Genomic DNA, 27,949 nt, shown 5'->3' with positions numbered 1-27,949 from the left:
CCACCTGCAGACACTGAATCTTAACAACGCAACAAATGCGCCGTATTCCCTGTAACTCCTCAAAGGGCCTGTAGGGATTCAACTTTCTAATCCTACTTTCGCCGATGTTGGTATTCATTAGCGTTGCTTAATGCTGGGAACATTTGCTGAGCAAGCATGCTCTTTATCAAAGCCTCGCTGCTTCTCATTTATCCAGGTCTACATGTTATCTGTTACAGTAAAGCCTGGTGCTATTAAATATGGACTGTGTTCGCTCAGAAGTTCAAATCTGGGGGCCTCCCCTGTGGTTATGTGTTCTTCTCAAACTGCACACAATGTCAGCTGAGTATTGTAATTTCCCAGGCAAAGCAGGAATTTAAACCACTCAGTGTCTCAGCCCAGTTTCTTTAACTCCATAGCGACTGCCACCCTCCGATAGGAGCTTCGCAGTATGAATGATTTATTGTTGGCCTTTGTTTGAGTTCTCTGGGTCCGCAGGGGACACATTTTTGTGAGCTCATGGAGAGAAAAACAGTGCTCAAAATTTATGTATGAGAACGGAGGGGAACTATTGCTACAGACGAACAGGGTGTGTTCTAGGACCTCGTGTTGTTGGCACGAGGCTGTGCGAGCCGCAGGCTCCCTCATCAAAATTATGATTTAGTCCTGGGAGTCCGTCACACTCGTAAATCCCCAGTCAACCTTGTCTGCGTGCAAAAAAAGACACCGCTGAATTCTCCCTCTGGAACTCGTGTGCTTTTCATTAAGGGAACGATGGTGTTGCAGGTGCAAACTGTTCCCACTAGCGCTCCAGCTGGTTCTGCTTTGACGATGAAACACGGTAAAGCACGAAGCTAACGCTAACACACACTGTGGAGGGACGGATGTTTGAATGACTGAATCTAAGAGGATGTTCAGTTCTTGGAAACTGAAAAACAGCTGTCTTTAAGAGCAGTAGCACTTGATTTACCAATGCTGTGTTTGCAGTGTTTGAGTTAATAACGCTTCAATGATACAAACACTTCTGTGAGGCAGAATCTCTGGTTAAGTTTGAGTTCAGAGAGCAAAGAAAAAAACTCAAGTTTTCTGGCTAATTAACATCAGATTTAGGTCTGCAGGGAGAACCACTGTTAACGTGAGAGAGAATAATACTGTGACATGAATGCTCTTCCTTATAAGCTGATAAAATTTAATCGGGCTGTATCCAATCGTTTGGTATTTTCCACATTTAATACAGCTGTGCTGAATCAGTCATCCACTGCAGGTCAGTGGTTTCAAAACTTTTTAGATCGAAAGGAGCAGGTTGCAGTGAGAGCTGTGAGAAGTTAAACCAATTATGTATCTACCGTATTTGAATATTTTGAATAAGAGTAAATTAAAAAATATCATATTCTATAAGCAAACGATAAAACACAGAACTACCTACATAATGAGCTGAAATATTTAAAAAAGTCTTCAAATCAAATAAGTTATTGATATAAATTATTTAGCCAGCTTGCTGTGATGAAAAAAAAAAAGTAAAGTTTTACTTTTTGTTATCTACAAAAATCCAGTTGTTGTTCCTCAGTAGTATTTTCCCCAGTGACACCATTAGTTCCTGTCAGTTTTCATTTTCTAATGTCACCGTTAAAAATAGCTCACGCTGTGAAGAGGAACCCCAGCAGATGAGCGGGCCATAGTCACTATGGCAACTTGATCTGATAATGTGAAAAACGTGGCTGTAGGTATCGATAGTAAGACATCCCCAGTCGATTCATAAAGTTCATGTACTTTTTTTTTCACTTTGCCACAGATTTCAGTTGCTGTTGCTGCCAAATTATTCTGAAAACTTTAAAAGAAGAAAAAAAGATGATCAGTGCCAAATTTGACGAAGCTCTGGCTATGTTTAAAGTATTTATGGTTTCAGACTAAGTGCAACAGAGTGGCCACATAAATCTCGTCCACATGAGAGGCTGTCAGGCCCAATCTGGATTTCCAGATTGGGGGGGAGTTACTGTAGTGCCTCCCAGTGGGAAAACTGACTGAACTAGATAGATGTAGACATTATGACATCACCCACTGGTTAGTTAACTGTAAAGCCTTAAACTGAGTGTTTTGGCTTTCTTGACATAAGGGGTAAATCTGACACCGCATGCTCATACAGCGGTGACTTTATAATCATAACAAAGGACTGCCTTAAATCTTTATTATTCTTTTTGACTCTAATTGGGATGGAAAAAGGACCAAAATAATTTTTTAAAAAAAATCTTTAAAAATTTATCTTGCAATGAGTAAGACAAGAGTCCATAAAGTGACAGAGAAAGGGAGCCAAGGAGTCTTTTTATTTTCCTGTACAATCTGACATCTTTTTCCATCCAGAGGTTTGACCCCCTGCTGATTATTAGAATGAATGCAGATTTAAGGTGCAGCCTTTAGTTTTGTGATTAGGAGTGACTGCAGCTCAGCTCACAGGTAGTCGACTAGTACGAAGGCTGATGGTTTGATCCTTTGCTGCTCTAGTCTGCACGGGCACAAGCTGATCTCTGATGCATCTATTGCAAAAGTATAGAAAAAAGTACTTGTATGATTAGTTGAATTCATAATGGTATATATACCATTATGAATACTCGAGTAGAAAAGCAGTTGGTATACAGTCCATGAAACTGACTTAATGACCTTGGGAACTCCTCTGAGGCTACCAAACAGGAATTATTTGTTCCAGGAAAGCACCTGTCAGAAGATTGTTGGTGCCAGTTTTATTAAAGATTAGATGAAAAAAAGTACTGTGAAAATGTTTAAATGTTTTTATAAATTCTAATATGGGGGAAGATCAAAAATGTCATTCAGAACCACCTGAATTCGTCACCAATTTCACCAAGCCACTCATACCATGAAGAGCTGAAAGTGCATGAAACCTGGTGAAAAGGATCAGGACTTTCACCAATCAGTGACACAAAACTCAAAGTGGTGGTGTAGTGGTTAGGATTGCTGCCTCACAGCAAGAGCGTCTGAGATTGAGCCCTTAGTGGGGCCTGCATATTATCCCTGTAGCCCCTCTGGGTGCTCCAGCTTCCTCCCACAATCCTAATGTTAGGTTAACTGGTGGTTTTAAATTGTCAGTGGATGTCAGATTGCTTATATGATAATTTATTTTATATATGAATCAGTTAAACATTGGCCAAGCATTCTTTCTGCTTATTATAACAGTCTAATTCTGTAAAATGAAATTCTTCAGCTGCTTTTTGTCCTTGATGTAGTTGGGTGGTTGTGTGCCTTTTTGAGAGCTAGTTTAACTATTAACTGAACCATAGCATGGTCACATAGTTAAGACAGTAAAGTTTAATGTAGCTTAGTTAGTTGAAACTAATCATGATTAAATTTTAACTACATCCCCCGAGTCATGAAGAGGGTTGGGTAAGCACACTGCTGCAATAATGATCCAAAACTGTAAGCATTCCCGCCTCCCAAAACAGCTGTGTCAGCATCGTGATAATCTGGTCTAGATTTGTGGTCATGCGTGCAATAACTAGAAATACAGACTTTGAAAAGGACTGCGGCATTTTCAGGTGCTTTTGTTGCACAAACATGAGCTCTTTTAAAACTAGTCAGGCTATGAGATGACAGTTTCAATGAACCTCAAATCTCTACATGTCTATTGCTTTTACTGTTGTTTACTGAAAGCCAGATACTCTCTGTGACCAACTTCCTCTAAAATCCAAATCAGAAACACACTCTGCCTTTTTTAACTGCTACATACGGTCTTGAATTCTCAAATTGAGTAGTATTCCTGCTTTTTAAGATGACCAGCTGGGCAGTTAAAGTTGACATATTTTTGTTATCGCCTCAAAGAGCCCAGGCACATGGCACCACCATCAAATCAGAAACAGATTGTTCCCGTCTTCCATTTCTTTCCATTTATATCCTGAACTCTAAAACACAGGAGGAGAAACTGTCCTTCTTCTCAAACCCTGGCATTCAGTTGTTAAACAGTTGATACTTCCCAGAATTTAAACATTCGGAATTTAAACACTCGGATGAGCGTTGAGAGCTGTTAGCCCGACTGTAGTGTACAGCACGAGCAGGTCACTCAGACAACGAGGAGACGCTGCACTATAGCATCAGCTCTCCTGGGAAGCTGGCACTAAACACCTCCATAAAAAATCATCTTGAGCTCTTTGCATTCCACCAGAGAGAGCGGTGAGCTGGCAGCCACCCAAAAAGAGTGAAATATTATCGTGGGAGAACACATCGAGACAAGCTCTGCCAACATAAAGCTTCCACTCAGTTCAGGGGGTTAAAAAGCCCCAGAGCACGAGCTAAATGATAAGGACCGCTGTGCCACGCATTAAACAGATATGCACTCCACTCTGCTCCAGGTGTGACTGGCTGGAAGGCAGCGGCTGGCACTGTGGTGGTCCGCTCACTCTCTACCTTTGATCATTCGCTATTGTTTTGCAGCCTTGCATGCTTCCCCCAGGAATACAATTTATAGAGTCCATTAGATGTTTATAGGACATGTATAAATCAAATGAGAGTCTGCAAAGCAGGCTTAACTCACCCTTTGTTCTTTTTATTTTTTATCATCATACAAAGCCTGCTTTGAACAATTGTTTGTCATTTATGAGGCAACAATTTTAATGAAAGTTGCAGAGTTGGAGTGGATGCTGGATCTTTAAGTGTGTTTTATCCCTATAATTTCCTTTTTTTTTGTTTTTGAGTCCCCTGTGGAACAATACCACAGTTTAGATTAGGGTAGATTATAACCTAACCCTTATAACCTAACCTAAGAAATAACATAGTTGTTATTTTTTAAATTATTTGTACCCCAAAGCAGAATGTTGTTGTTAAATTGCTCAGGGAGAGCATAAGTAGCTGTAAACACCACAATATTATGACCTTAGAAGTTGTTCTAGCTAAGGCTCCTCTGCAGATGTGCACATGGACATCACCTGTACTTGTTCTTATCATACCACTGAAGGAGTTTCTGTTCCAACAAATTTGAGGGTGAGCAAACATCAAGAGTGGAATTCTCATTCTGTGTAAGTTCGGGGTCCTTGGTGAAATTGCAGGCAGACGCTTTTTTAATGTCAAATGCTGTGTGCACATGGTTTCTTTTGCCAGTATTAGATGGAGAGAAAGCTTTAACATTTCTTAAACATTCTTCCCTAATATGTATATTTGCACAGGATTGTTTTTTAATGAAATTATCTGTGCAGCTGCTTCACAATCAGCAGTTAAAAAGAGTAAATTAACACCAGGCTGAAATACAGTTTTGCTGCTGCTGATGATGATTTTTTTTACAATCTACAGATGCACCCAGCAGTGATGTCACAGGTTCCTGGAGTGGACCTGTACGACACTGCAGCAAGGTGAAAAGGTCAGCAAAGATGGAGATTATGTATAAGCTGATAAAATGCAATTTGCAAATCTGAAATATGTGCAGAGATTTGGAGCTCGGGCTAGTTTGGAAGTCTTCCACTTGTCAGTCACCAAAAAACTATGCAGAAAATAAAGAGGACTTTTGCCCAAATAAACAAAAGAACTCCTCCAGCTTTACTGCTCACTGTGTTATGTGCTTTGTCAAAGAGCACATTTCCATTACAGCCACTGATGCTAACATTGACTTAGCGAGGGTAGGTACACATTGAAATGGACTGTGATGTTGTCTTGGATGCAGACGGAGGCCGGTGTGTCACTGCAGCTGCAGGACTACAAAGCAATTTCCCAGCGTGCAGATCTGTGCCCAGAATCGATAAATCACATTCCTGATTACTCTGCAGGGGGAAATAGAGTTTGTATTGTTTCTCCAAGACAAATGTAAGCTCCAGGCAAGATAGATCTTATTTCCAGGGCCAAAGAAAGACAACCCAAATGCACACACACTGGCACACACACACACCTCTTCTTCGACAGGGCCTTCCACTCTGTTAAACCGAAAACTGCTTCTCCCCCTTTCACTTTTCTCTTTCATTACGCTCCAAAACTCTCCCGTTTCTGTCAAGCTCTCCCTCCTTTTCCCCCCTTTTCTTCTCTGGTTTGCTCCATTTCTTTCAAGGTAGCAATTTCAATAACTTCTCCGTGATTGAATCAATTGAAAGTTGCAGAGCAATTCCAAAAACTTCTTCAAAGCTGTTTGCAAACTGGCCTTTTTGCTGAAAAGGAACTGTGTGTTATCTTCAACACATCTGTGTGTGTGTGTGTCAAGTATTGAGAGGTGTCAGCTGTAACAAACAAACATAACAAGTGTACATTTGTGGAGAAAAAAATGTGTTTGTGTTTTCAATTTGGGTGACATTTCTAAAGTTTCATATCAGTAAGAATGGCTGATAAATTTCAGTGACAATTGGATGCAATGAAATTCTAAAGTGTAGCTTTGTTCTATTAAAAAAACACAGAGGTGCCAAGAGTCCTTCCAAAGTCGTTTTCCTCCTTTTAATCTGGGCCAAGGTGAGCATGGTGGTAGAGTACTTAGGACTGTGGCTTCACAGCGAGATGATTCTGACTTCAGTCCTTCTGGCTGGTTAGGGTCTTTCTGTGTGGAGTTTGCATGTTCTGTTATTTCCTCCTACTGTACACAGAAATGCACCAGTGACTTTGGGTTCCCAATCATGGATGGACTGATGGATGTTGGACCACGTCTTACCACTAATAAGGATCAGACAAAAGACAAACTGGATCATTCACATAATATCTTGAGCAGTAACTACAAACTACACTGCTCAAAACGACAATGGGATGAAATCCTTGGAGCCTACACTGGTGCAGTGGATCCTGGGATTCTCCTAATGCATGACAATGCGTGGCCTCATGTGGCGAGAGTATGCAGGCAGTTCCTGGAGGATGAAAGAATTGATATCACTGACTGTCCCCCACATCTTCCCTGACCTAAATCCAATAGAACACCTCTGGGACGTTGTGTTTCAGTCCATCTGACGCCGCCAGGTTGCACCTCAGAGTGTCCAGGAGCTCAAGGATGCTCTGGTCCCGATCTGGGAGGAAATTCCCCAGGACACCATCTGTCATCTCATTATGAGAATATCAGACATGCACACAAGGATGTAGGGACCATATGAACTGCTGAGTACCATTTTGAGTAGGATGGACTCGTCTGCTGCATATTTTTTCCACTTTCTTTTAAATTCAGCCCTCTGATTGTTAATAATTTTCATTACCATCAACCAGTGTGGCGTCCTTTCATTCCTTACACATTATCCAAACCATATCAGTATAGATATCAAGCATGATATGTTCCCCATTAATATCTGATGTTTTCAAAGTGTTCCTTTAATTTTTTGGAGCGTGTAATGACAATGCACCAGCTAAAACCTCAAAGAGTGACCGCATCTTTCACAATTTTGTCTGCAGACAGGCAGACAGAAACACCTCTCAGACTATTCAAAACCATCTCTTTGTTAGGTACTGGTATAGTAGGGGGTCTGCAGAACCACATTTTTTAAAACACACACACGTACATACAGGCACAGATATGGACAGCCCCAGGAAGGTAAAACAATTTGTTATATAGCAAGAAAACTCTCATGATAGAAAGAAAAACGAATCTTTTCTCTGAAATGCATCAATATACTGAACAATTAAATAATCTCATACGTGATTGTATTCAGAATAATCTTGGATATATTTGAATTATCATGCTGTATTAATAACTGCAGCAAAACAACGTTGAAAAACTTTTATATTTCACAAGCAAAATCAATAAAGAACTTTACTACTTGTGCACAATTTTTGCAGTTTTTGGATAATCAAGTAAATCACATCTGTATAGAATAAATGAAAAATTCTGTATGCAAAATCAGTAATACGTATTAATTGTTGTTGCAACTTTACTCACAATGGTACAAAAACCAACAGTTATATTCAAAGAAATAGCAGCTTTACCTAAGTGGGAATAGTGTAGTAAAATATTATGTAAGGTGCCGTATATTATTACACCATAACAACATCCTCATTTTCACCCTTTTCCGAACTACTAACATCACTGTGTGTGTCTTAAAGCTCCTTATGAACTGGAAAACTTGTCCTAATAGAATTTCTCCCCCGTGCGTTTCTGAGCACATGTAGTTGCATGCATGAAGTCTTCTTCTATGGCTTGAAGCCACATATTTCCTGTTACATTTTATTGTATCAAGGCGCCCCACTGGGGGAAAAGAAAGTAGACGAGAGAGAGAAAACAAACGCTGTTTCTTCCCCTCTGGCTAAGGACTTCCTGAATGTGTCACTCATCCCAGAACAAGAATATACAAAGCCCCAGCAAGAGACTTTGGTATTATTCCCTCTGCATGCAGGTGTGGACACGCAAACACTTACACAATTTCTTTTTTTACTCCACCACAATGCATCCAATAATACAAATCCTACCAAGAATGAGTGTGCTCCTACTGCTGCAGTGCGTTAATGGAAGAACTGTCATCATCACCTATAGGATCATGTGGCTTTTTTTTTTTTGAAACGGGGAGCTCAAATGTTTATTGAGCCCCGGTGGCGCATAAGAAGATCTGACCTCATCTGGGCAGATATAAAGCGTCTGCTTTCAGTGGGAGTACAGATGGAAACTAGCTTCAGCTTGATCCGTAACTCACTAAATCTGCTCCGCCGAATCAAACAGCTGTTTGGTTTCTGTGCACAATTAAAATCCGAGCTCCTCTAATAATCTGCTTGAGTGAAGACATATCGTACATGTGCAGAAGGGGAAAAGCAACTTCTTAGTTAATCCTAACAAAGTTGCTTATGTGATTTACTTCTTTTTAAATTTCCACTTGTGCAGCTTAGTACTTAAAGTCTACGACTTTCGGCGGAAATGTTGTATTTTTACTCTTAATTTCACAGTAAATGCAAAACAAATAAAGGCAAGCATTATAGAAAAGTGTTTGTGCTTGTATTTCAGAAACTACTTGAATTCAGAACTTTCCTTCTTCTTCTTCGATATTTCCAGCACTGTTTGTATAAGTTGAAAAATATCTCTTCCCACTCAGCACACCACCTGCTGTGTGACACATAAAGAAATCTGATCAGACCTGTGAGCTGGCAAACAGGCTCCTTTGTTGCACCTTTGAATCCAAACTTACACCGGTGCTGAAAGTGCTACAAAGGGCTTGTATAGGCAGAACAACAGCATGCAGAACAGTATATGCATGAACTTTCTACTTGTGCACGAACTTTTAAAAGCGCACCACATTCTTCTGGTGATTAAGAAATCAGGAGCTCAGAGCAAAGTCTGAAAGAACATGAGACAAGGAGGGAAACAAAAGCTCGCAAAAGAAAAGAAGAAGGTTGAAAGACTGAGATGGTGTGTGTTAGTGTGTCTGTGCGACAGAGTGCAAGAGGTGATTACTTTGTGTTAATCTAGTATCAGCTTTCCACCATTTGGAGGCTTCCCAGTGTATTACTCATTATCTGCAGACAAGTCTGTTAAATACAGATTAGACAGGGCGAGTAAAGGGACACAGTATTCCTGAACTTTCTCATGAAACTCTCCTTGCAGAAACAATCTGTCTTCCCATGGGTTATCTGGGCTTTTCTCTGTGATGTCCCACTTTTTTCACCCTTCATGTTTTTTTTCCTCACTCTTATCCAGCTGTGCTCCATATTTCAGCCCTTTTCGTTTCAGCACATTTTGAATTGAGCTATCCCAGTGTTTCAAAGGGGCAGCGGGGTGAAAAAAGAAAAGTAAGAAATTAGGCTAGGTTATCTATTTGAGTTTTTTTCTTTTCTTCCAGAAGTCAACGTATTTTGTGATGACCTCGTTGATTTGAGCTGGTGAGGCCGCATTTTTTTTCTCATGATTACTTTCTACTTTCAAAAAGAAAAATCAATAGATCCATACGGGTGTACACATCCTGCTACAGTAAGTGCACATCGGGTGAGTGCTCCATTTAGAAGGTGGCTCCTCACAGGTCACAAATCTAATAAGGTCTGTGCAGCCACATGCTATCACTGCATTACAGAAAGCTGTTTACTACTGTTACTGTTTAAAAAGATGAGCTGTAAAGGAAAAGTATTAACAGATAAATATAGAGAATAGGTATACAGCAAAACAATCACTGAAGAGATTAGAAAGTGCTTTGAGTACCTGGATATAAATTATATATTGTGTTAAGGTTTTGATGTGCTTTAGTTTGTCAAAGCTAAACCTACAACCGCAACAAAAAACATTACTGATGAACAGCAATCCTAAACCCAGAGATAATCAGTTTAACATCATCATAGAATTTCAAATTATGACTTGTTTTCAGGATTTCTGCTTGAAAATTTACTTCAAACCCAATATATTGTTGAAATAGTTGTTCTTGCATTTTCTTATGTTAATGTAATAATAATTCAGATTAGCATTATTCCTTGCAGATAGTAGGAACTCTGTACACAAGCTACTAGATTCACTGTCATAAAACAAAAGGCTACACAATTCCCTTCACATCAGGAGCCTGTGTTTCACTTTCAAACTAAGTGAAAGAGAGGCTGGTTTAAAGGCACAGTATGTAATTTCTGCCTCTGGGGCTCTTTCAATCAGAAGTATGGGCAACAACATAAGCTGTTTTTGTGACAAAGGAGAGACATTACCAAAGGATTATATTCCTTTGTGAATTTAACTGAAGTGAATGTCTTCATTTTCACTGTACATAGTACAATGAGATTCAATGTGCAACTTCTCCAAAGAGCCACGTGTGGATACAGACCCTTACTCCAGGTCTGGGACAGATTTGTTTCTGAGGTGTACATGCAGACAGCAGAAATAGTGACCAGCTGTCACTATTTATGGTTGAGGTAGGCAGTGCATTGTAGGGATCTGTAACATTTGTGTATTTGCTCAGCGTGTTTGATCCCCTGGTGAGGTATTGCAACTGGTAGAAAAAAAATGTATGACCAAGGCTCAACAACTGATATAGTGGAAGTCCATGTAAGGCTGTGCTAGCTTAGCATTAGCTTGAGTTAGAATGTAGATAAGAACAGAAAACTCCCTCAGGAAGTAAAATCGCCTGTATCTGGGAATTACGTATACCAAATCTGGGGAGCAGTAAGTCCCTATAGTGACTTGGTTTGTGTACTACTCAGTATTTAAATAAACATAGAGCCCTCCGCCATTGCTCTTGCCAGAGTTCACTGCTGTATCGACTAGTTAGCGCCACAACTCCATGGAGCTACTGAGACAAAATAACATGTTTTTTGTAACAGTCTGCATTGCTTTACCATCCATTCATCCATTCATCCATTTTCCTCCACTTTTTTCATTTTAGAGTCGTGAAGTACATTTTGTGTCTGCAGTATATACTTTGTAGAGATGTGTCACCATGGTAACCAGGAAACCACAGCTTTACAAGGAAGTGGAAACTACAGGGTGGGCCATTTATATGGATACACCGTAATAACATGGGAATGGTTGGTGATATTAAAGTCCTGTTTGTGGCACATTAGCATATGTGAGGGGGCAAACTCCTCAAGATGGGTGGTGACCATGGTGGCCATTTAGAAGTCGGCCATCTTGGATACAACTTTTGTTTTTTCAATAGGAAGCGGGCCATGTGACACATCAAACTTATTGGTAATGTCACAAGAAAAACAATGATGTGCTTGGTTTCAATGTAACTTTATTCTTTCATGAGTTATTTACAAGTTTCTGACCACTTATAAAATGTGTTCAATGTGCTGCCCATTGTGTTGGATTGTCAATGCAACCCTCTTCTCCCACTCTTCACACACTGATAGCAACACCGCAGGAGAAATGCCAGCACAGGCATCCAGTATCCGTAGTTTCAGGTGCTGCACATCTCGTATCTTCACACCATAGACAATTGCCTTCAGATGACCCCAAAGATAAAAGTCTAAGGGGGTCAGATCGGGAGACCTTGGGGGCCATCCAACTGGCCCACGACGACCAATCCACTTTCCAGGAAACTGTTCATCTAGGAATGCTCGGACCTGGCACCCATAATGTGGTGGTGCACCATCTTGCTGGAAAAATTCAGGGAACGTGCCAGCTTCAGTGCATAAAGAGGGAAACACATCATCATGTAGCAATTTCAAATATCCAGTGGCCTTGAGGTTTCCATTGATGAAGAATGGACCCACTATCGTTGTACCCCATATACCACACCAAACCATCACTTTTGTTGTTCCAACAGTCTTGGAGGGATCCATCCAATGTGGGTTAGTGTCAGACCAATAGCGGTGGTTTTGTTTGTTAACTTCACCATTCACATAAAAGTTTGCCTCATCACTGAACAAAATCTTCTGCGTGAACTGAGGGTCCTGTTCCAATTTTTGTTTTGCCCATTCTGCAAATTCTGTGCGCCGATCTGGGTCATCCTCGTTGAGATGCTGCAGTAGCTGGAGTTTGTAAGGGTGCCATTTGTGAGTAGCTAATATCCGCCGAAGGGATGTTCGACTAATGCCACTCTCCAGTGACATGCGGCGAGTGCTACGCTGTGGGCTCTTGCTGAATGAAGCTAGGACAGCCACTGATGTTTCTTCATTAGTGACAGTTTTCTTGCGTCCACATTTTGGCAATTCCAACACTGAACCAGTTTCACGAAACTTAGCAAGCAGCTTGCTAACTGTAGCATGGGAGATGGGTGGTCTCGTAGGGTGTCTTGCATTGAAATCTGCTGCAATGACCCAGTTACTGCATTCACCAGATATCAACACAATTTCGATCCGCTCCTCACGTGTTAACCTCTTCAACATGTCAATGGCTGTGAACAAAGAGAAACTTGTAAATAACTCATGAAAGAATTAAGTTACGTTGAAACCAAGCACACCATTGTTTTTCTTGTGACATTACCAATAAGTTTGATGTGTCACATGGCCCGCTTCCTATTGAAAAAACAAAAGTTGTATCCAAGATGGCCGACTTCTAAATGGCCACCATGGTCACCACCCATCTTGAGGAGTTTGCCCCCTCACATATGCTAATGTGCCACAAACAGGACTTTAATATCACCAACCATTCCCATGTTATTACGGTGTATCCATATAAATGGCCCACCCTGTAGTGTGTTTTAACTTTGTTATCTGGTATTAAAAGTGCATTGGTTCACCCCACCAGCAACCCTCCAGCTTCCAAATCTAGATTTTTTTCCCCTACTTTTTAGAAAACATTAATGTCATGTACAGTACTCTGCTGTCATGTCTTTATATTTTGCCTCCAAGCAGCCAGCAATAGTTCTCCAGGCTCTCTGAAGGTCTTCCAAAGTTTATCTTTGGACATTAGTGGCTAAAATCTCTTCATATCTGTCCTTAATAAAATTTGTGGAACAGGTACAGGACAAACAAGACTAAAAAAACATCTACAGCAGATGAACTGTATATGAAAGTCACATCTTTAAGAAATTGTAAAGAATCCAGCGAAGACCCGACACAGGACCCGGGAGATGCTTCTGGCCCTGCAGCTGATCCATCTGCTGCTCACCAAAGCACCATCAGAAATGGTTTCAGAAGAAGGATGGCTGTCAAGAAGCCATTCTTTAAGAAAGGAAACGTGGAGAAAAAGTTGAGGTATGCTAAGTTACACAAGAACTGGGCCAAAAATCTGTGGCAACAGATCTTATAGAATGATGAATCAAATTTTTCATTCAAGTCATCAACAGCAAGTGTCTATAGCATCTGTAAAACATGATGAAGGGCCTGTCATGGTTTGGAAATCTTGCCAAAACCGACTGAATTGTGAACATAAAAAAGTATCAACAATGCAATACCATCTGGAAAGTATCGGGCAATAGCTTCATTTTTCAGCATTACAATGATCCCAAACACACTGCCAATGAAGTAAAAGCATATCTAGACAGAAAAGTACACAATGGAAGACTATCAGTCATGGACTGGCCTCCCCAGAGCCCGGACATCAATATTATTGAAGCAGTGTGGGATCATCTTGCCAAAATAATAGAACAAAAGGCAGCTAACGCTAAAGAAGGGTTTTGGAAAGCTCTTCAAGAAGCCTGGAGAACTATTTTTGAAGACTTCTTAAAGAAATTACAACATAGCCACAGAGTTCAGGCTATGTTGAAGAGCAAAGGATGTTATACCAAATATTGACTTCCAAGATCGTTAAAATTCTACAAACTCTGTTTTTGATTTATTCATAGTGCTGTTCATGGACTCAGAATAGTACATGTGAGACTGGACAGATGAAAAATCACATTCAGCTACATGAAAATAAGGATGGAAAATAGATTATAGGTTGTGAGTGTTTGACAAACTGCCATGAGACTGCATTGTGGGATCTGAACTGTTTTTGGTTTTTTTTACCACTTATGCAATAAAAAACGTAAATCATGTTCACACAAGAGGTGCCATATATTGTCATATATTCAGGTTATATTGTTTAAATGCATATCTATGTAACAGTTTGTGGTATTTCAGTTGTGTTGCAACCAAGCACTGTTATCTGAGTTCAAAATAATACTGCCAATGGCAGCCAAATAAAATAGCACTGCCCATTACAGTGAATGAAAGTACACATTTATCTTGTTTTCATCACTGTTGAAAACATTTCTTGGAAAAGAGGTACAGTATACAAGTCTACAAGTATATAACATTGGTCAAAAATGTTAGATGCTTTGAAGTTTTAGAAGCTTTCGAAGGGGTGTTATGGGTGTAGCCAGCACTGATTAAGAACAACAAAGAAAGAATGTGAGCCAAACACATTAGTGAAAAATGGACAATGTGAAAAACGATTGGAAACACTTTGAGTGTAAAGTCTTAATATTTTCTCTGAAGTTTTCTGTGAGTGATTCTGTAAGAAGTTACTAATTAGAGAGAAATTTCATGTTTGTCTGCTTCTAAACAAATTTAACAGTTTTTGATGTTCAGCTGACCAGCTGTGCACTGACTCTCGATCTGACAGCAATTACTCACAAATACAAGTCTGAAAAAGTGACCTCTGAACACTGCGTCTGTTTTCCTATAATTAATAGCGAACTACACAGTTCTTTCCAGGAAACATCTTGGTGATTATCAGCAAATTATTTGGACAAAGACAGACACATAAAATGAAGCCAAATTATTTGCAACATTTCTGCAGCCGGACCTTTGCTACCATCATGAGTGCATCTTGAAGCATACTTGCGCAGGCTCACTTTGGACTAATAATTACTTAAGAAGCCATATTTTGAAAAGAAGCAATGGCTGATTTTGAAGACACATTTTGGATTGTGCCATTTTGCACTGCTTGGATGAACACTAGTTTTCAGCATTTTCTACAGTAAGCTACATCGTCTTCTGCGTCAAGGTTCAAAATAAAAACAGATGTGAATGTTAACAAGGAGATGAGTTGTCCTCTGCAGACAAATTCCTCCAAGAGAAGTAACCTGCTCTGTTTTTATGAGTTTTGAACTTGGAGCTTAAAGGCAGAACTGTCTATAAATCACATAAAGATAAAACAGATTAGGTTAACTCTCTGCAGAGTAAGTGCACAATAATCACAATAATCACACATACAGAAATGCAGAAACACATTAGTGGAGCACTGAGAAAAGACAAAATGTGTGCTTCTATAATAGATATACAACGAAATGGTTGGAGATCAACGTAAATGGCTTCTATCTAAATGTGTGCATAAGAAAGCATTCATTAATCCATAGAAAGACATAGGCCTTTTCAGAGAAGTGTCAGCCACATTATACATACTCCTTCCCTTTCAAACTCACATTCAAGCTTTGAAAGAATCATCCTAATTAAATGGTTTATGCACAACTGTGTGAAAGAGTGTTTGATAAAAAGACATGGAAAAAAAGGTTGGACCTCCCTGCCTCAAAGCTAAAAGCTTCTCATTGTATCTTTTTGAGGCAGTAATAACAGCTTAAACAAACATGCTGACAAATATGGCAAAAACACCACTGAAATGCAAAATCTGTCTACTCTGCTGCTGAGATCACAGAGGGTGTCCTTCACTGTGACCTTAGCAGGAGTCAGAGAGAATCTGAAAACCAGCAAGCCAATCACATGACACAAGGAGATAAGGATGACACTCACTGTGTTGAATCCTGGAAAGAGGCTGACCGCTGAGGCTGTATCCAAAGGAATAGGTAGAAACTGCTTCATGGCCAGCGAGGTCTGGACAGCAGGCAGGGTGGGACGCACCAATGCAGGCATGAGGCCATTTTGACATGTGTTACCTGCAGGAGGGAGAGCAAAGACAACATGTTGAACTGCAGACAGCAACAGGGCAAGATGCACAAGCCGAAATCTGAAAGCGTACATTTAAATTAACCTTCAGTGCTTGTTTTATTCAGGTCTACGACATCACGATGTCCCTGCCTTCTGTTTGTACAAATCATTTAATCTACTACTTAAGCACCTCAGCCACCACGACTGCCAAGGCAAGACATTCCTTACATTGGCTCCAGAGCTTACAGTGAAAATTGATTGAACTTAAATTAATGCCAGAAGTAAAAAAGTATTTTTGGCAGCTTGTGAAATACATTGTAATTCATCTGATGGCATGGAAATCCCCCAAATCTCCACTTGGGATCGTTTTAATGTTTCAAAGCTGGAAAAACCTTGATGCCCTTTGGGGGATTTCCATTATTTCAAAGTAATTTTTTTCATCATTTTCTAGCAATGGTTTTATTATTGTAGTGCAAACTCATCATAATCTAATTTCCTCTCTCCAGTTTTGAGGATTTTTATATTTTAACACTGAACTGTGATTACATTATTTTAACTTCAGGTCCAATTGCAACCTTCTTCTGGAACTTTTAATCACATCTCAACTGAAGAAGAATATGAAAGTCTTCTGCCGTTCTGTGCCGAAGAACACACATTTTTTAACCTCCGGGGGAAAAATGAAGACAGTCCAAAAGTGCTAAAAAGTGCAGTTCCTCCGATGGCTATTGAGGCAAAAGATGTTTTGAGCCTGGTACTTTATAACCCCTTTTCCACTAGTGTGCAATGGACTCGACTCAACTTACTCTTGGGTTATAGAGTTTTCCATTAGATTGTACTACCTGGTACCGGGTATTTTTTAGTACCCTTTTGGCAGCATTTCCAGGTGAGCAGAGTTGAGCCAAAAATCAACAAACTGCCACTAATTCACCAGGGAGTGACAACACTGGATGGGGTCATGAGAGGAACTCCTTCACAAGAATCATTTTTGAAAACTGTCACTAACAGAAATGCCTACACACAAACAAAAACTGTGGTCCAGCGATGAGGTGAACACACTTTTGTGCTTGGCGGCTAACGACAGAATCCAGAGTAGGGATGGGTATCGAAACCACTGTTCCCACTGTTTCAATTCCTTGGAATTGTTTGCCATTTTTGCAAACGATTCCCTTACCGATTCCAGTCGCCCCGAATGACGTCACCACGTTGCGGAGCGTCATTTACCTGGCAGGGCGCCTAAGCGGCTCAAACGCTTAAAAGTTTGGTTATACTTTACGAGAACGGATGACAACGGGGCAACTTGCAATACTTGCAAAGTAGATATTTCATTTAAAGGAGGAAACACTACGAATATGCAAAAGCATTTGCTCACAAAACACGCGATGAACTTAAATGAATGTCGTATTTTTAATTCCGCTCCGGACTCGTGAATCTCAACCCAGCAGCAGCGGTAACGTTTGCACGTCCCCTCCCGTTAATGCGGCAGGTAAATAATCAACTAACAGTGCATATTATGTTAGCGCGATCTGCCTTATTACAAAACCTGCCATTACTGTGCATTTAGGTGACCATGATGAGAGAGACAGAGTCTGGCTGGCAGTTCTCGCTGCAGTCTACCGGTAGCGTCTCCTTTCAGGCCAGGATAGACGAATGTCACCGAGCAGTGACTAAGTTTGTGGTCAAAGGCTTGCACCCATTTGCCACAGCAGATGCCCCCGATTTTCGGTAAGTGAATGTGTTTAATTGTAGGCAGGGACATTACTGGATATGCTTGTGTAATTGCTACAGAATAATTTATGTTATGTTAAGAATATTTATTTTATTATTTTACATTTACAATTTTTTTTCCTGGGGACCCTGTGACACCCCATTGAAGAGCCGTGGGCTGTGGATCTCTTAAGATCTCACTGTTGGGTTTGTAAGGCCATGTTACTCCTAAATTTCTATCTTGTTCAAAGAGAAGATATAAAACAAAGTTCTAAGCTAATCGACCTTAGTGTTCTCCTTTTTAAAAAAAGGAATCGATAAGAGAATCGATAAAGAATCGAATCGTTAAACAGAATCGAAAATGGAATCGGAATCATGAAAATCTTATCAATACCCATCCCTAATCCAGAGAGAGCTAAACAAGGCGACTGAAACGAGAAAGTGTACCAGGAGTTCATAGGAGAGTTTGTTTTTAGAACTTATCCATTTAAATCCCAATAAACTTTAAAGTTAGGGCTGTGGCTTTTTTTTGTTGGTTGGTTGCTCAACACAGAGATCTGTAACCAACGCCTGGGAATGATGATGGCTTACAGTAGAACTCCACCTTCTCATCTAAATATAGTATCGTCTAGGTCAAGAAATCCGATATCGCTGTTGGATTTCATATATTGTCAATAGTGAAGACTGAACAATTTTTGAAAGAAAAACAAACTAATAAGATTTACGATTTCATTCTTTGGCAGGGCGTGGTTTGTTGCACGGCTGCAGGGGAGGCTGACACACCGGAGCTGCATCAGCTCATCACACCTCCCTTGTATAAAACGTGCCGGGACCTGAGGTTGGGGTTGTTGTTGTTGTTGTGTGTGGGACACAGCTGAAAAGCTGTGGCCGTGTGTTAGAGGAAGATCAACCAGAATAAAAAAAGAACAAACTATGTGGTCAGGTCCGTCACTCATGCCACACATTCAGTTTAAAATTTTTTATAAATATATACAGCATAATTCTCTATATCATTTTGTTTTAAATCTTAAGTCAGCATTTTTCTTTTTCTTCAGCCAAAGCTGATGAAACTGTTGCTACATGTCCCGGCAGTTTTTGCACAAGGGAGGTCATGCTCCTTGGATTCTTGATCAGTAAGCCACTAAATAGCTTAACGTCATATGACTGACAGGTACTCGCCATGCCCTACAGCCTCTTCTACAATTGCACCTGATTGGATGAATGCATCTCATAGACTCTCTGCTCCTGAAATTCAAACTTAAACTAACACCGTGGCTGTTTCACAGATTTTCTCTGTCACTGCAAAGAAAGTGTTCTTGAAAATCTTGAACATGAGAAATAATCCATGCTGATGCTGAAGTTATAGTTTTCAGAGGGAAGTCAAGTAGTGTCAACCTCACATTATGCAACTCTTTGCTCTATTGTTCAGAAATAAAATGCAACTGGACCACAATTGCTCTGCTGGTTGCACAGATTATAAACTCAGCGTGGAAATGATGGATCCTGTGGAAACGTACCATTAGGTATATGCCTGTTGATTTCAGAGTCAAGAACTCACCTCCATACTCAATATCATATCTACAATTCACCAATAACCATCACAAGTTATATCATTATAGAATTGTTCATTCTAACTGTTTTACTTCCTCTAATCTTGCAAACGCAGTCATGCATGTGCGTTACTACACGGTTAAGAGAACACTCTGAGTTATTTCAGTGATTCATTTTCCTCATTCAGGTTGCAGTCTTGTGAATTCCCTGAATTCATTTCCTTCTTGTAATCACAATAAGACCCAAACTGTCTACCGAGAGCAAGCTTTATATGCAGATAACCGCCGTGTGATTCTACAATGATGTTTATCTCTTCAAAACAGATGTTCTCGTTCTGAAATCGTCACCACAAATAGCTGACGTGGAATGACTGCAGCGAGCGCAACGTTTCAATGAGTCAATGGCAAGTGAGGTCTGGCCCACACATCTCTAGGAAAAACAAAAGTAAATATTTCATTTTTATTGTCATGTGAGCGCGCCACGCCAGCAGAGTGCTTTTAAAACCACCAATTAGAAACAGCACAGGACTGATTTCAGTACAGCCAGGACCGAACGAAAAAGAGCAGAAAAAACGGTCACAAGCTTCCAAAACATTAGGAATTAAAGAAGCTATTCCGTAAAGCTATAATGAAAACCAGAGGGATGATTTTTTTTAAATCACAGCACATTTAACAACAGTGGAACTCTGGGCCAGCATGGCTCTAAAGCGCTGGCAGATACGATATCAAACCACTGTCTTGAGACAAATAAAAACAAGTTTTGCCACGTTTCAGTCCCCAGGCAGTGGTTAGGGGTAAATAAAAAGCAAAAGTCATAAAGATGAGAGGAGAAGAGGGGGAAAAAAAACCCCCACAATTTGTCCCCCCTTCTCCCACTCTGTCTTCTGTCTTTTCCCTCCAGTCGCCGGAGTGTTGCCATCTGTTGGAAAAAAGAGCACATGCCGTCTCTCATGTGGAGGCACGTCCTAGTCCTTCTGTAGGGATCATTCAACCGTGCCATCTCTCAACATGCCGGCCTGACGTCAGCCTGCAGGCTCGCTTCACCTCTCTCTCAGCCAAAATCCGCCATTCATCAGCTCGACGCGCACAGTCAAAACAGCCCGCTCAAAGACACCGGGGATGTGTCAGATTAGTCTGCAGTGAGGTGAGGAGTGACAAACTGAAAAGTGAATTTGTTTGATAGGGTCACGTTTGGTTTGCTGAGTGATAGGATATGAAATCTGACATCCCACCATGGTTGAAGTCTGAGATTTTTTTATATACAAGTAACTGATTTGTTCCATCACTGAACAGGAAATCGCAATAAAGTTGTGTTATTTTATTGACACTGTTACTAGTGGGAAAAAAATAGCAATTTTATTTCGAGACACATAAAACATCTCCATTAAAAGCCTTTCGTAAGTGGTCACTTTTAGAGTGTTTTATAGCTCAAGATTTTTGAATTATTATTACTTAATTAAGAGTAACAGCTTTAATATTTTGAACTGTAGCTTTATGCACTGTTGTGAAATTAAATCAGTGGCACTGCCTTCTATTACTCGACCTTAAATGTTGAAGGGAAAAAAAGACGGAAATGGATAAAAGCGAAATACTTTCAAAGGTGAGTAATTGTACATAGCTTTCTTTCCACCGTTCGAGATAGAATCTGTTGATTATAAATAAAGCATGTTTAATCTGAGGCCACACTATTCACACGCCTCACAATAAAAACAATATTTATTTTTCATGCAGTATTTTTCAATCTCTTTAGTTTTCTTAAATTTATTCTGTTTTATTTTTGCCAACAATCTCTAGTATTCTACTGGTTTTTATTATTATCATTATTATCCCTCTCCTCAGCCTTAACTGGTTGACCAGATTCAGTTCAATTCAAATCAGTTTTATTTTTATAAATCACAACAGTCACCTCAATACGTTTTAAATTGTAAGGTAACAACACTACAATAAAAGAGAGAAACCCCGACAATTAAACAACTCTCTGTGAGCAAGCACTTGATGACAGTGGGAAGGAAAAACTCAGTTTTAACAGGAAGAAACTTCCGGTAGAACCAGGCTCAGGGAGGGACGGCCATCTCATCATCCCCTATGGGTCGTGGCAAATGGCCGCCCCTCCCTGAGCCTGGTTCTACCGGAGGTTTCTTCCTGTTAAAACTGAGTTTTTCCTTCCCACTGTCGCCAAGTGCTTGCATATAGGGGGTAACTGGAATTTTCTCTGTATTACTGCGGGGTGTTTACCTTACAAATGAAAAGTCTTGAGGCAACAGGTATTCTGTTTTGGCACTATACTGATAAAGCAGAATTATTATTAGTAGTAGAAGTAGTAAAGGAATTTAAAGGCACTTTTTGGGTGTCAACTTCTTGGTTATTTGAAAACAAGAGTGAGGGGTTTGACTTAGAAATCAAGGGCATTTGATATTCAGTCACCTAAAAGAATATACTGATTCTTACATGATAGACTGCTTTATTTTTTCAAAACATTAACACATCATGAAAGTGACAAATGATGTCATAAACATTAAAAAGTAGTTATTTTCTGTTAGACATTTACAGAATCAGACTTCTCTTCATAACCGCTGGGGTCACTGCCTGCTGGAAATTAGAAACAATATGGGTCCAGCCATGGCTAGTCAATAACTTAACATTGCAGTGCTTTCAGCTATACTGACGTCAGGGTCCAAACCATTTAATTTAATTTGTGTAATATTCACAATCTCCCTTTAGCATGCTAGCATATAGGCAAATATTCATTTTTCTGGACTTTCACTTATTGTGTAGGATTCTGTTTCCAAATCTGGGATTCAGATATTTTGGAAATATAAACTTTCTCAGCTTCTTCACCTGACATCCATCTGGTTCACAGCAGTAATAATCACGCTTCATTTCACCTGTTTGTTGCTATCTTAGCAACTTTGTCACAAGATTTCGTCACTTTTTCATACACCTTTAGCAGATCACGTCTCTTCAACCAAGGCCTAGCAACAGCTCTAAAGCTGCACATCATCATGCTCTCCGGGCACAGTAACGATGCGCTCTCGCTCTCTCCCCGTCTGATGTGTTCATGGGGAGGAGTGAGTGACAGACAGCAGCGGTGCACAGAGTGAGACATAAAAAGTAGAGACCACCTGCTGCTCTCTGAGGGCTCACGTTACATGTAAATGTAAAACGTCTTTAACGTGTGTGTACAGTGATTTTAGAGAATCAGACATGAGTACTTGTCCCGCATTTGAATATCTGTAAATTTTACAGGAACTGATGCAATTATTCTGAGATATTTCTCACTGTGGTGCAATATGAACAGTCACAGGATCACCAAAGTCACTGGACTAATTCCCTGGGTTTTTTGTGCAAAATTTCATGCCAATAAATTAAATAAATGTTTTATCTGCTCCACAGCATTGGATTGGTTTTCAGCCATATTCCCACACGTTGTAGATCAATGCGACTTGTATGGCTAATAATCTAAAGAGCTCTGAGAGTAAAGAGTTAAGGTCTTCCATAGTTTCCTAAGCCTGAGGTGTAAAAAGGTAAAAGGTAATGCAACAGTCGGAACCTGGCCAACATGTCCAAACACATGTAAACATGCCTGCATTCCTTCTTAAACCTGATCTTCTGTCACCACCAGCAAAAGGTCACCATAAAAGGAAACAAGGAAAGGAAACTTTGACCCCAGCTACTGAGCACCATACTCATTTCATGATACTTTAACACAGTGACAGAAAAAGTCAGGTACAGGAGGCTGTAAAAGCACAAATGGGATACATGTTTGATGCATGTTAGAGAACTTATGTGTGCCTGACTTAGTGACTGAGTAAATCCAGGTGACGGTGTCATCTACTTTGCATCAAGACTCTCTCGGGAGAGTCACTCCACTCTGAAAGGTCATTGGGTCACACTCATTATATTGAAGCAGAAGACTGCCTGAAAAGCCTGCAAGTCAGAAATGACGAACTTTGAGTTCTCTCTTCAGCCCGGGCCCAGTCGCCTATTTTTCTGTCAGGAGTATCTGCTGAAATCATCACAACTAAAGTAAACAAGCAAAGGCAAAACAAACAGAACAGTAAAGGTCACTGGAATAAGAAGCCTGGTTATATGTCAGGACAGTGGCCTCCAAACAATCTCTCCGGTACTGATCTGTTTACATAGTGAGGGAAGTGCTGGAGCTGAATGAAGACCTCTCTGTGAGCCTCTCGTGCAGCCAATGGCACCAAGTATGCGAGAGCTAAATGTAAGATTTATGAGTTGTTGAGGTTGCAAAATGTTTGTTTATGAAATGTAACCACAAATTTGTACTTCATGCCACACAGAAAACTGCAAAGAGAGCTTACTGTCTCCCTCTTCAAAATCTGAAACCAATGAAATCAATCAAATAAATATGAAATAAGATGCAATCGTAGTTTAAATTAAGTCTCAGCAAAGATCTGATAATAGGCTTCATTTACAGTGTTTCTTTGCAATTTTGCTTTAATTAGACCAAAACTACTTTTTTATTTGTGCCCAGCTATTGGTGTGCTCGATTTTTGGTTCTTCGATATTAAAATGGAAACGTTTAGCTTTCTTAGCTTGTCCACCTGACATCGCTCTCGCTCTCAGCAGTGACCGTCACGCTTCAGTTCACTTGATTGTTGTTAATTTAGTATCTCTATCACCAGATTTAGCCGCTGTTCATCCTTTGCCACTTCTTGCTCTTTCTCTGTTGCTTCAACATCTGGCACCGGGGGAGTGGCAGCCTGTTACAGCAGCTCCTGCTTATTACTGAGATTTTTTTCTATTCATAGGTTATGTAATATTATTTATTCATTCTAGTCTATGGGACACATAAAGGCTATTTTATCTCATGCATGAGAGATCATTTTACATGTGAATGTAGCTGAAATCACAGTACAGCCATTGGAGTTGGATTTTTTCCAGTCCAAAGAGAAAAAACTGAATCCAGGAACTACGTTTTTTTCTCATTTATATTTTAAATTAACCATATGTAAATGGATAAGTGTCACTTACTGCATAGTGATAATCTCACAGAGATTTGGCACTTGACGCTGCTTCCTCGAGCTCAACAAAGTGTTCATTGTTTTTTTTATCACAGCCCATTGCTTTACTGTTTGGATTCACTGGGTCTCATCAAATCATTTCCAGCCACAACAGACAGTTGTGTTCACCACAGAAGGCCGTGATAAACACACTCGATGCTGCCCAGTGCCAAAATCCAAGCAGACAAAGTCAGTGATTTGTACGGGAACATAACAATTAAAAAACCCAGAGATTTCCCTAAAGAGTAGGCAGTGACCAAAGCTGAGCTAAAAGAAAAATAATATCACAGCTGTCATTTTTTCCCACATCATGAGTGCAATCCAATGCTAATGATGCTCTGTGTCTGCAGGACATGCAAACACATCAGCATAATGCAGCTTGATAACATTTTAATGTCAGCTGAAGGCATGTTTCAGGGCTTATTTTATTAAAACATAATTCTAATGAATCAAATTAGGCACAATCCAGCTGATACGCACTCAACCTCGGGCTTTTGGAGAAGCTTTTTTGCCCGCTTGGCCCACAAGCGTAAGGATGTGGAGCTGAGATGAGATCTGACTTCTGGAAACAAGATCGGAATAGATTCAATTTTTCACCCACCGGCCTTTGCTTATCCATTCCTTTTGAGACCGTGTTGCAGCACACACAGTATGAGATGTTAAGAGCAGCTCATTGAACGAGATGTGTGTGTGTGTTTGTGTGGTTACTGTATCGTACTGTGCTTCAGACTCTGACTGTCCTCTGCACTGCCCTTCCTGAAGGATTCGCGTATCTGGGGCTCAAGCTTTTTTTACTCCTGCGGCACTATGTCGAGAGAGGGAGAGAGTAAAAATGATGTCTGGAGGACGCCGACTGGCATTAATAATGAATCATCTCGTGCTCGCTCTCCTCCACCTTCTGCCTCCTCTTACTGTCCTGAACGTGGCAGTTCCTCCGATAAGATCTGCCCAGAGAGACCGAGAGTCCGCGCAGCCAGAGAGTCTCAAAATAACAAGCTCGCTCTCGCCCAGCCATCTAGTTCTCTCAGCAAATATAAATCCAATTATTAGATAAATCTGAATTCCTCTAAAAACTCATTCATATTCTGATGACGTTCCAGATGTGATTAACACTTTTGTGTTTTCGCGGAGTTTCCTGATTGTATTCTGTGACCCTTAACATGCTGTGAGATCAGCAATTGCCTTCAAGCACGCAGCATAAAATCATTTCACCCCCATTAAAATGAACAAAGTGAGTACAAAGGGTAGATTTAGAACATTCTTACTTTTTGAAAGCTACACGTTCACCCATTTTCCAATTAACCTTTATAGGATAAACTCTGTACTCTTGAAATTTCATAAATCTCAGCGGCGTGTGGCATAAATCTGGCTTCCAGCTACATAACACATGCTACCTCTAGTCCCTTCAGATTAGCATACAGTAGCTCTCTATGTTGTCATGAGTGTAGCCCACTGATAAACACAGCTGTCTATGAATTGGCTCCAACAATCACTTCCCATGCACTCTGTAATCTGAGGTTAACCAAAAAGACGTTTTTGTGAGGCTAAACGCCGACCGCAGTGGCAAACACAACGTCTAGATATCTTCTGGGCCTCTGACTCAACAGTGCTAATAGCTTGTATGATTGCAGCCCACACTCAGCACCTATTACCCCGCTCAGAGTTCATTTACTGATTGTGATGTATGAGAGATTAGCGTTTGTTTCTGCTCTGTTTATTTTTATTCCTACACTACTGGAATCTTGTTTCGAAGAGGTCAGCATAAGTCACTTGATATTAATCACCTCAATGGAAAACAAGCTCCAGTTAAAACTGCAGCAATGCAGAGCGAGAGTACAAACAGCGTTATTAATCTTTTAAGAGATACCATCCATTTTCTCCATACAGTGCACTCAGGATTGCGTTCGTAAATGCTAAACCGATGCACATCCACTATGCAGTGACCTTTACCCTTTCATTTGTTTTACACTGATGAGGTGCCTCTTAGTATTCCACCTGATGAGAATGAAGAGAAAACAAGCGTGACCTTCTGACGAAACCTCTGAGTTCTTCTCTGCGTTTTCACTTTCACTTCTTATGATTTTGGGTTAAACGGGCCCAAACTTGTAACCCACTCATCCAGCCCGACCTGCACTACCTTTATTTTTTCTTTGCTTTCCAGCAGTTTCACACCTGACCGACATCGACTGTGGATCTCAAAGAGCTCAAGCTGTCTCTGCACCTGACAGCTTATTCATTTATAAGCTTCCAGCTCTCCTTTCCTCCCTCCCTCCCTCCTCCTCTGTGTATGGCATAACAAGAGAAAATCCTTCTGATGCTTACAAGCCACGGTCTGTAACTTCAGATCGCTTTAATCCCTTGAATAGAAAAAAGTATTTCATTTAACAAATCGCCCCCTTAGAACTCCGGATCCCTGTGTAATTATTCCTCCGATGTGACTGTAAGCCAGCCGTGAGAAGAGCACTTGACTTGAAGTCGCTCACGCATTAAGTCTTCCAAAGCCTCCTTCAGTCTTCTCCATAAAAACTAATGGAAGAGGCCTTTCGTCAATTTCTCTAACTAACCTACATTGAATATCAAGTGGTGCCCAAGCCAGGAGACTCCAGTCTTATTTAGATTCCTCCAGAGTGTCAGCTGGTTAAACATCCACAATGAAATCCAAAGCGTGGATTCTCAGCCACCCAGGATTGACTCCAATAAACTCATACATGAGCTTGAGGAAGGCGTTTACCTGATGAGCAGGTTCATTCAACATTTTTAGGAGCCCTCCGTGAGCAACTTCACGCTTTCAGCGAGCAGCTCCCCTATCCACCTTTTTTTTAGTTTCCAGAACAAGTAACAGGCAGGCTGTAACATATTTACATTTTGGAGAGGAGAAAATGTGCACTTTCACTCTGCATCTGACTGCGATAAAGCAGCGAAAACACACACACAGACAAAAAGAGGTCTCTTAGGTGTGTAACTTCACGCTCTTTTCCTGTAAAGGAAACCTGTGCTTTTACTCTCATGCTTTTAAAGGAAGGACTTTGCACTGATTCTCACACAAGATGAGGAGGTGCTCTGTGTAAACACTCCACAACCACACATAAATATAGACACTCACCAAAGAACATGCTGCTCTCCATAGCTCCTCAGGCTCGGGGGTTTGCTGTATTTCCTCTCTGTTGCCCTGCCAGTGTGTGTGTGTCCATGGACAGCAGCCTGGGCATGTCTCATACACTCCTCAGGGGTGTGTGTGTGTCCGCATGTGTGTTCAATCCAACAGCAGTGTCAGTGGCCAGTCTGCATGCTGCACTCTGCACGCTGCTGCTGTCTGTGGACCTCCGTATCTGCCTCTCTCTCCCTCTCTCCTCGTACTGGTCCTCCCTTGCCTCTTTCGTCCCCTCCCCTCCTCTTTAGCGCTTCCCTTCCCTCCTCCTCCTCTTATCTTCCTCCTCCTTCTCCTCTCTGGCCCCTCCACGAGCTAAATCCCTGCGCTTCTTTCTTTTCTCTCTCCGAGGTGTGTATCTACATTTTCCAGCAACAGCTTCTTCTCCACAAATGCCTCTTTCGCTCTCTGTAGTTGTCTCATCTTTGTTTTATGTGTCAACC

General features: G+C 40.6%; 1 protein-coding gene and 1 long non-coding RNA gene across 2 annotated transcripts in view; one reads left to right on the top strand and one right to left on the bottom strand.

Annotated features, from left to right (window-relative positions):
- znf385d (zinc finger protein 385D) overlaps positions 1-27,734 on the bottom strand; it is a 95,162-nt gene extending 67,428 nt beyond the window's left edge. Inside the window, exons 1-2 of the mRNA XM_005472874.4 lie at positions 27,462-27,734; positions 15,943-16,085 (exon numbers count right to left, since the gene is read on the bottom strand). Of these exons, the coding sequence (XP_005472931.1) occupies positions 15,943-16,085; positions 27,462-27,483 (165 nt within the window). The 5' untranslated portion in view covers positions 27,484-27,734. The remainder of the gene's footprint in view (positions 1-15,942; positions 16,086-27,461) is intronic.
- Positions 17,750-18,715, top strand: LOC109204252 (uncharacterized). The gene is made up of 2 exons (XR_002063847.2): positions 17,750-17,799; positions 18,525-18,715. It is a non-coding gene; the product is annotated as an uncharacterized LOC109204252 (long non-coding RNA).
- Positions 27,735-27,949: the final 215 nt, after the last annotated feature.

This window comes from Oreochromis niloticus, linkage group LG11 (genome assembly GCF_001858045.2).
Source record: "Oreochromis niloticus isolate F11D_XX linkage group LG11, O_niloticus_UMD_NMBU, whole genome shotgun sequence".
NCBI lineage: Eukaryota > Metazoa > Chordata > Actinopteri > Cichliformes > Cichlidae > Oreochromis > Oreochromis niloticus.
The sequence above is the reverse complement of the archived record's forward strand: the minus strand, read 5'-3'. Positions and strand labels throughout refer to the sequence as shown.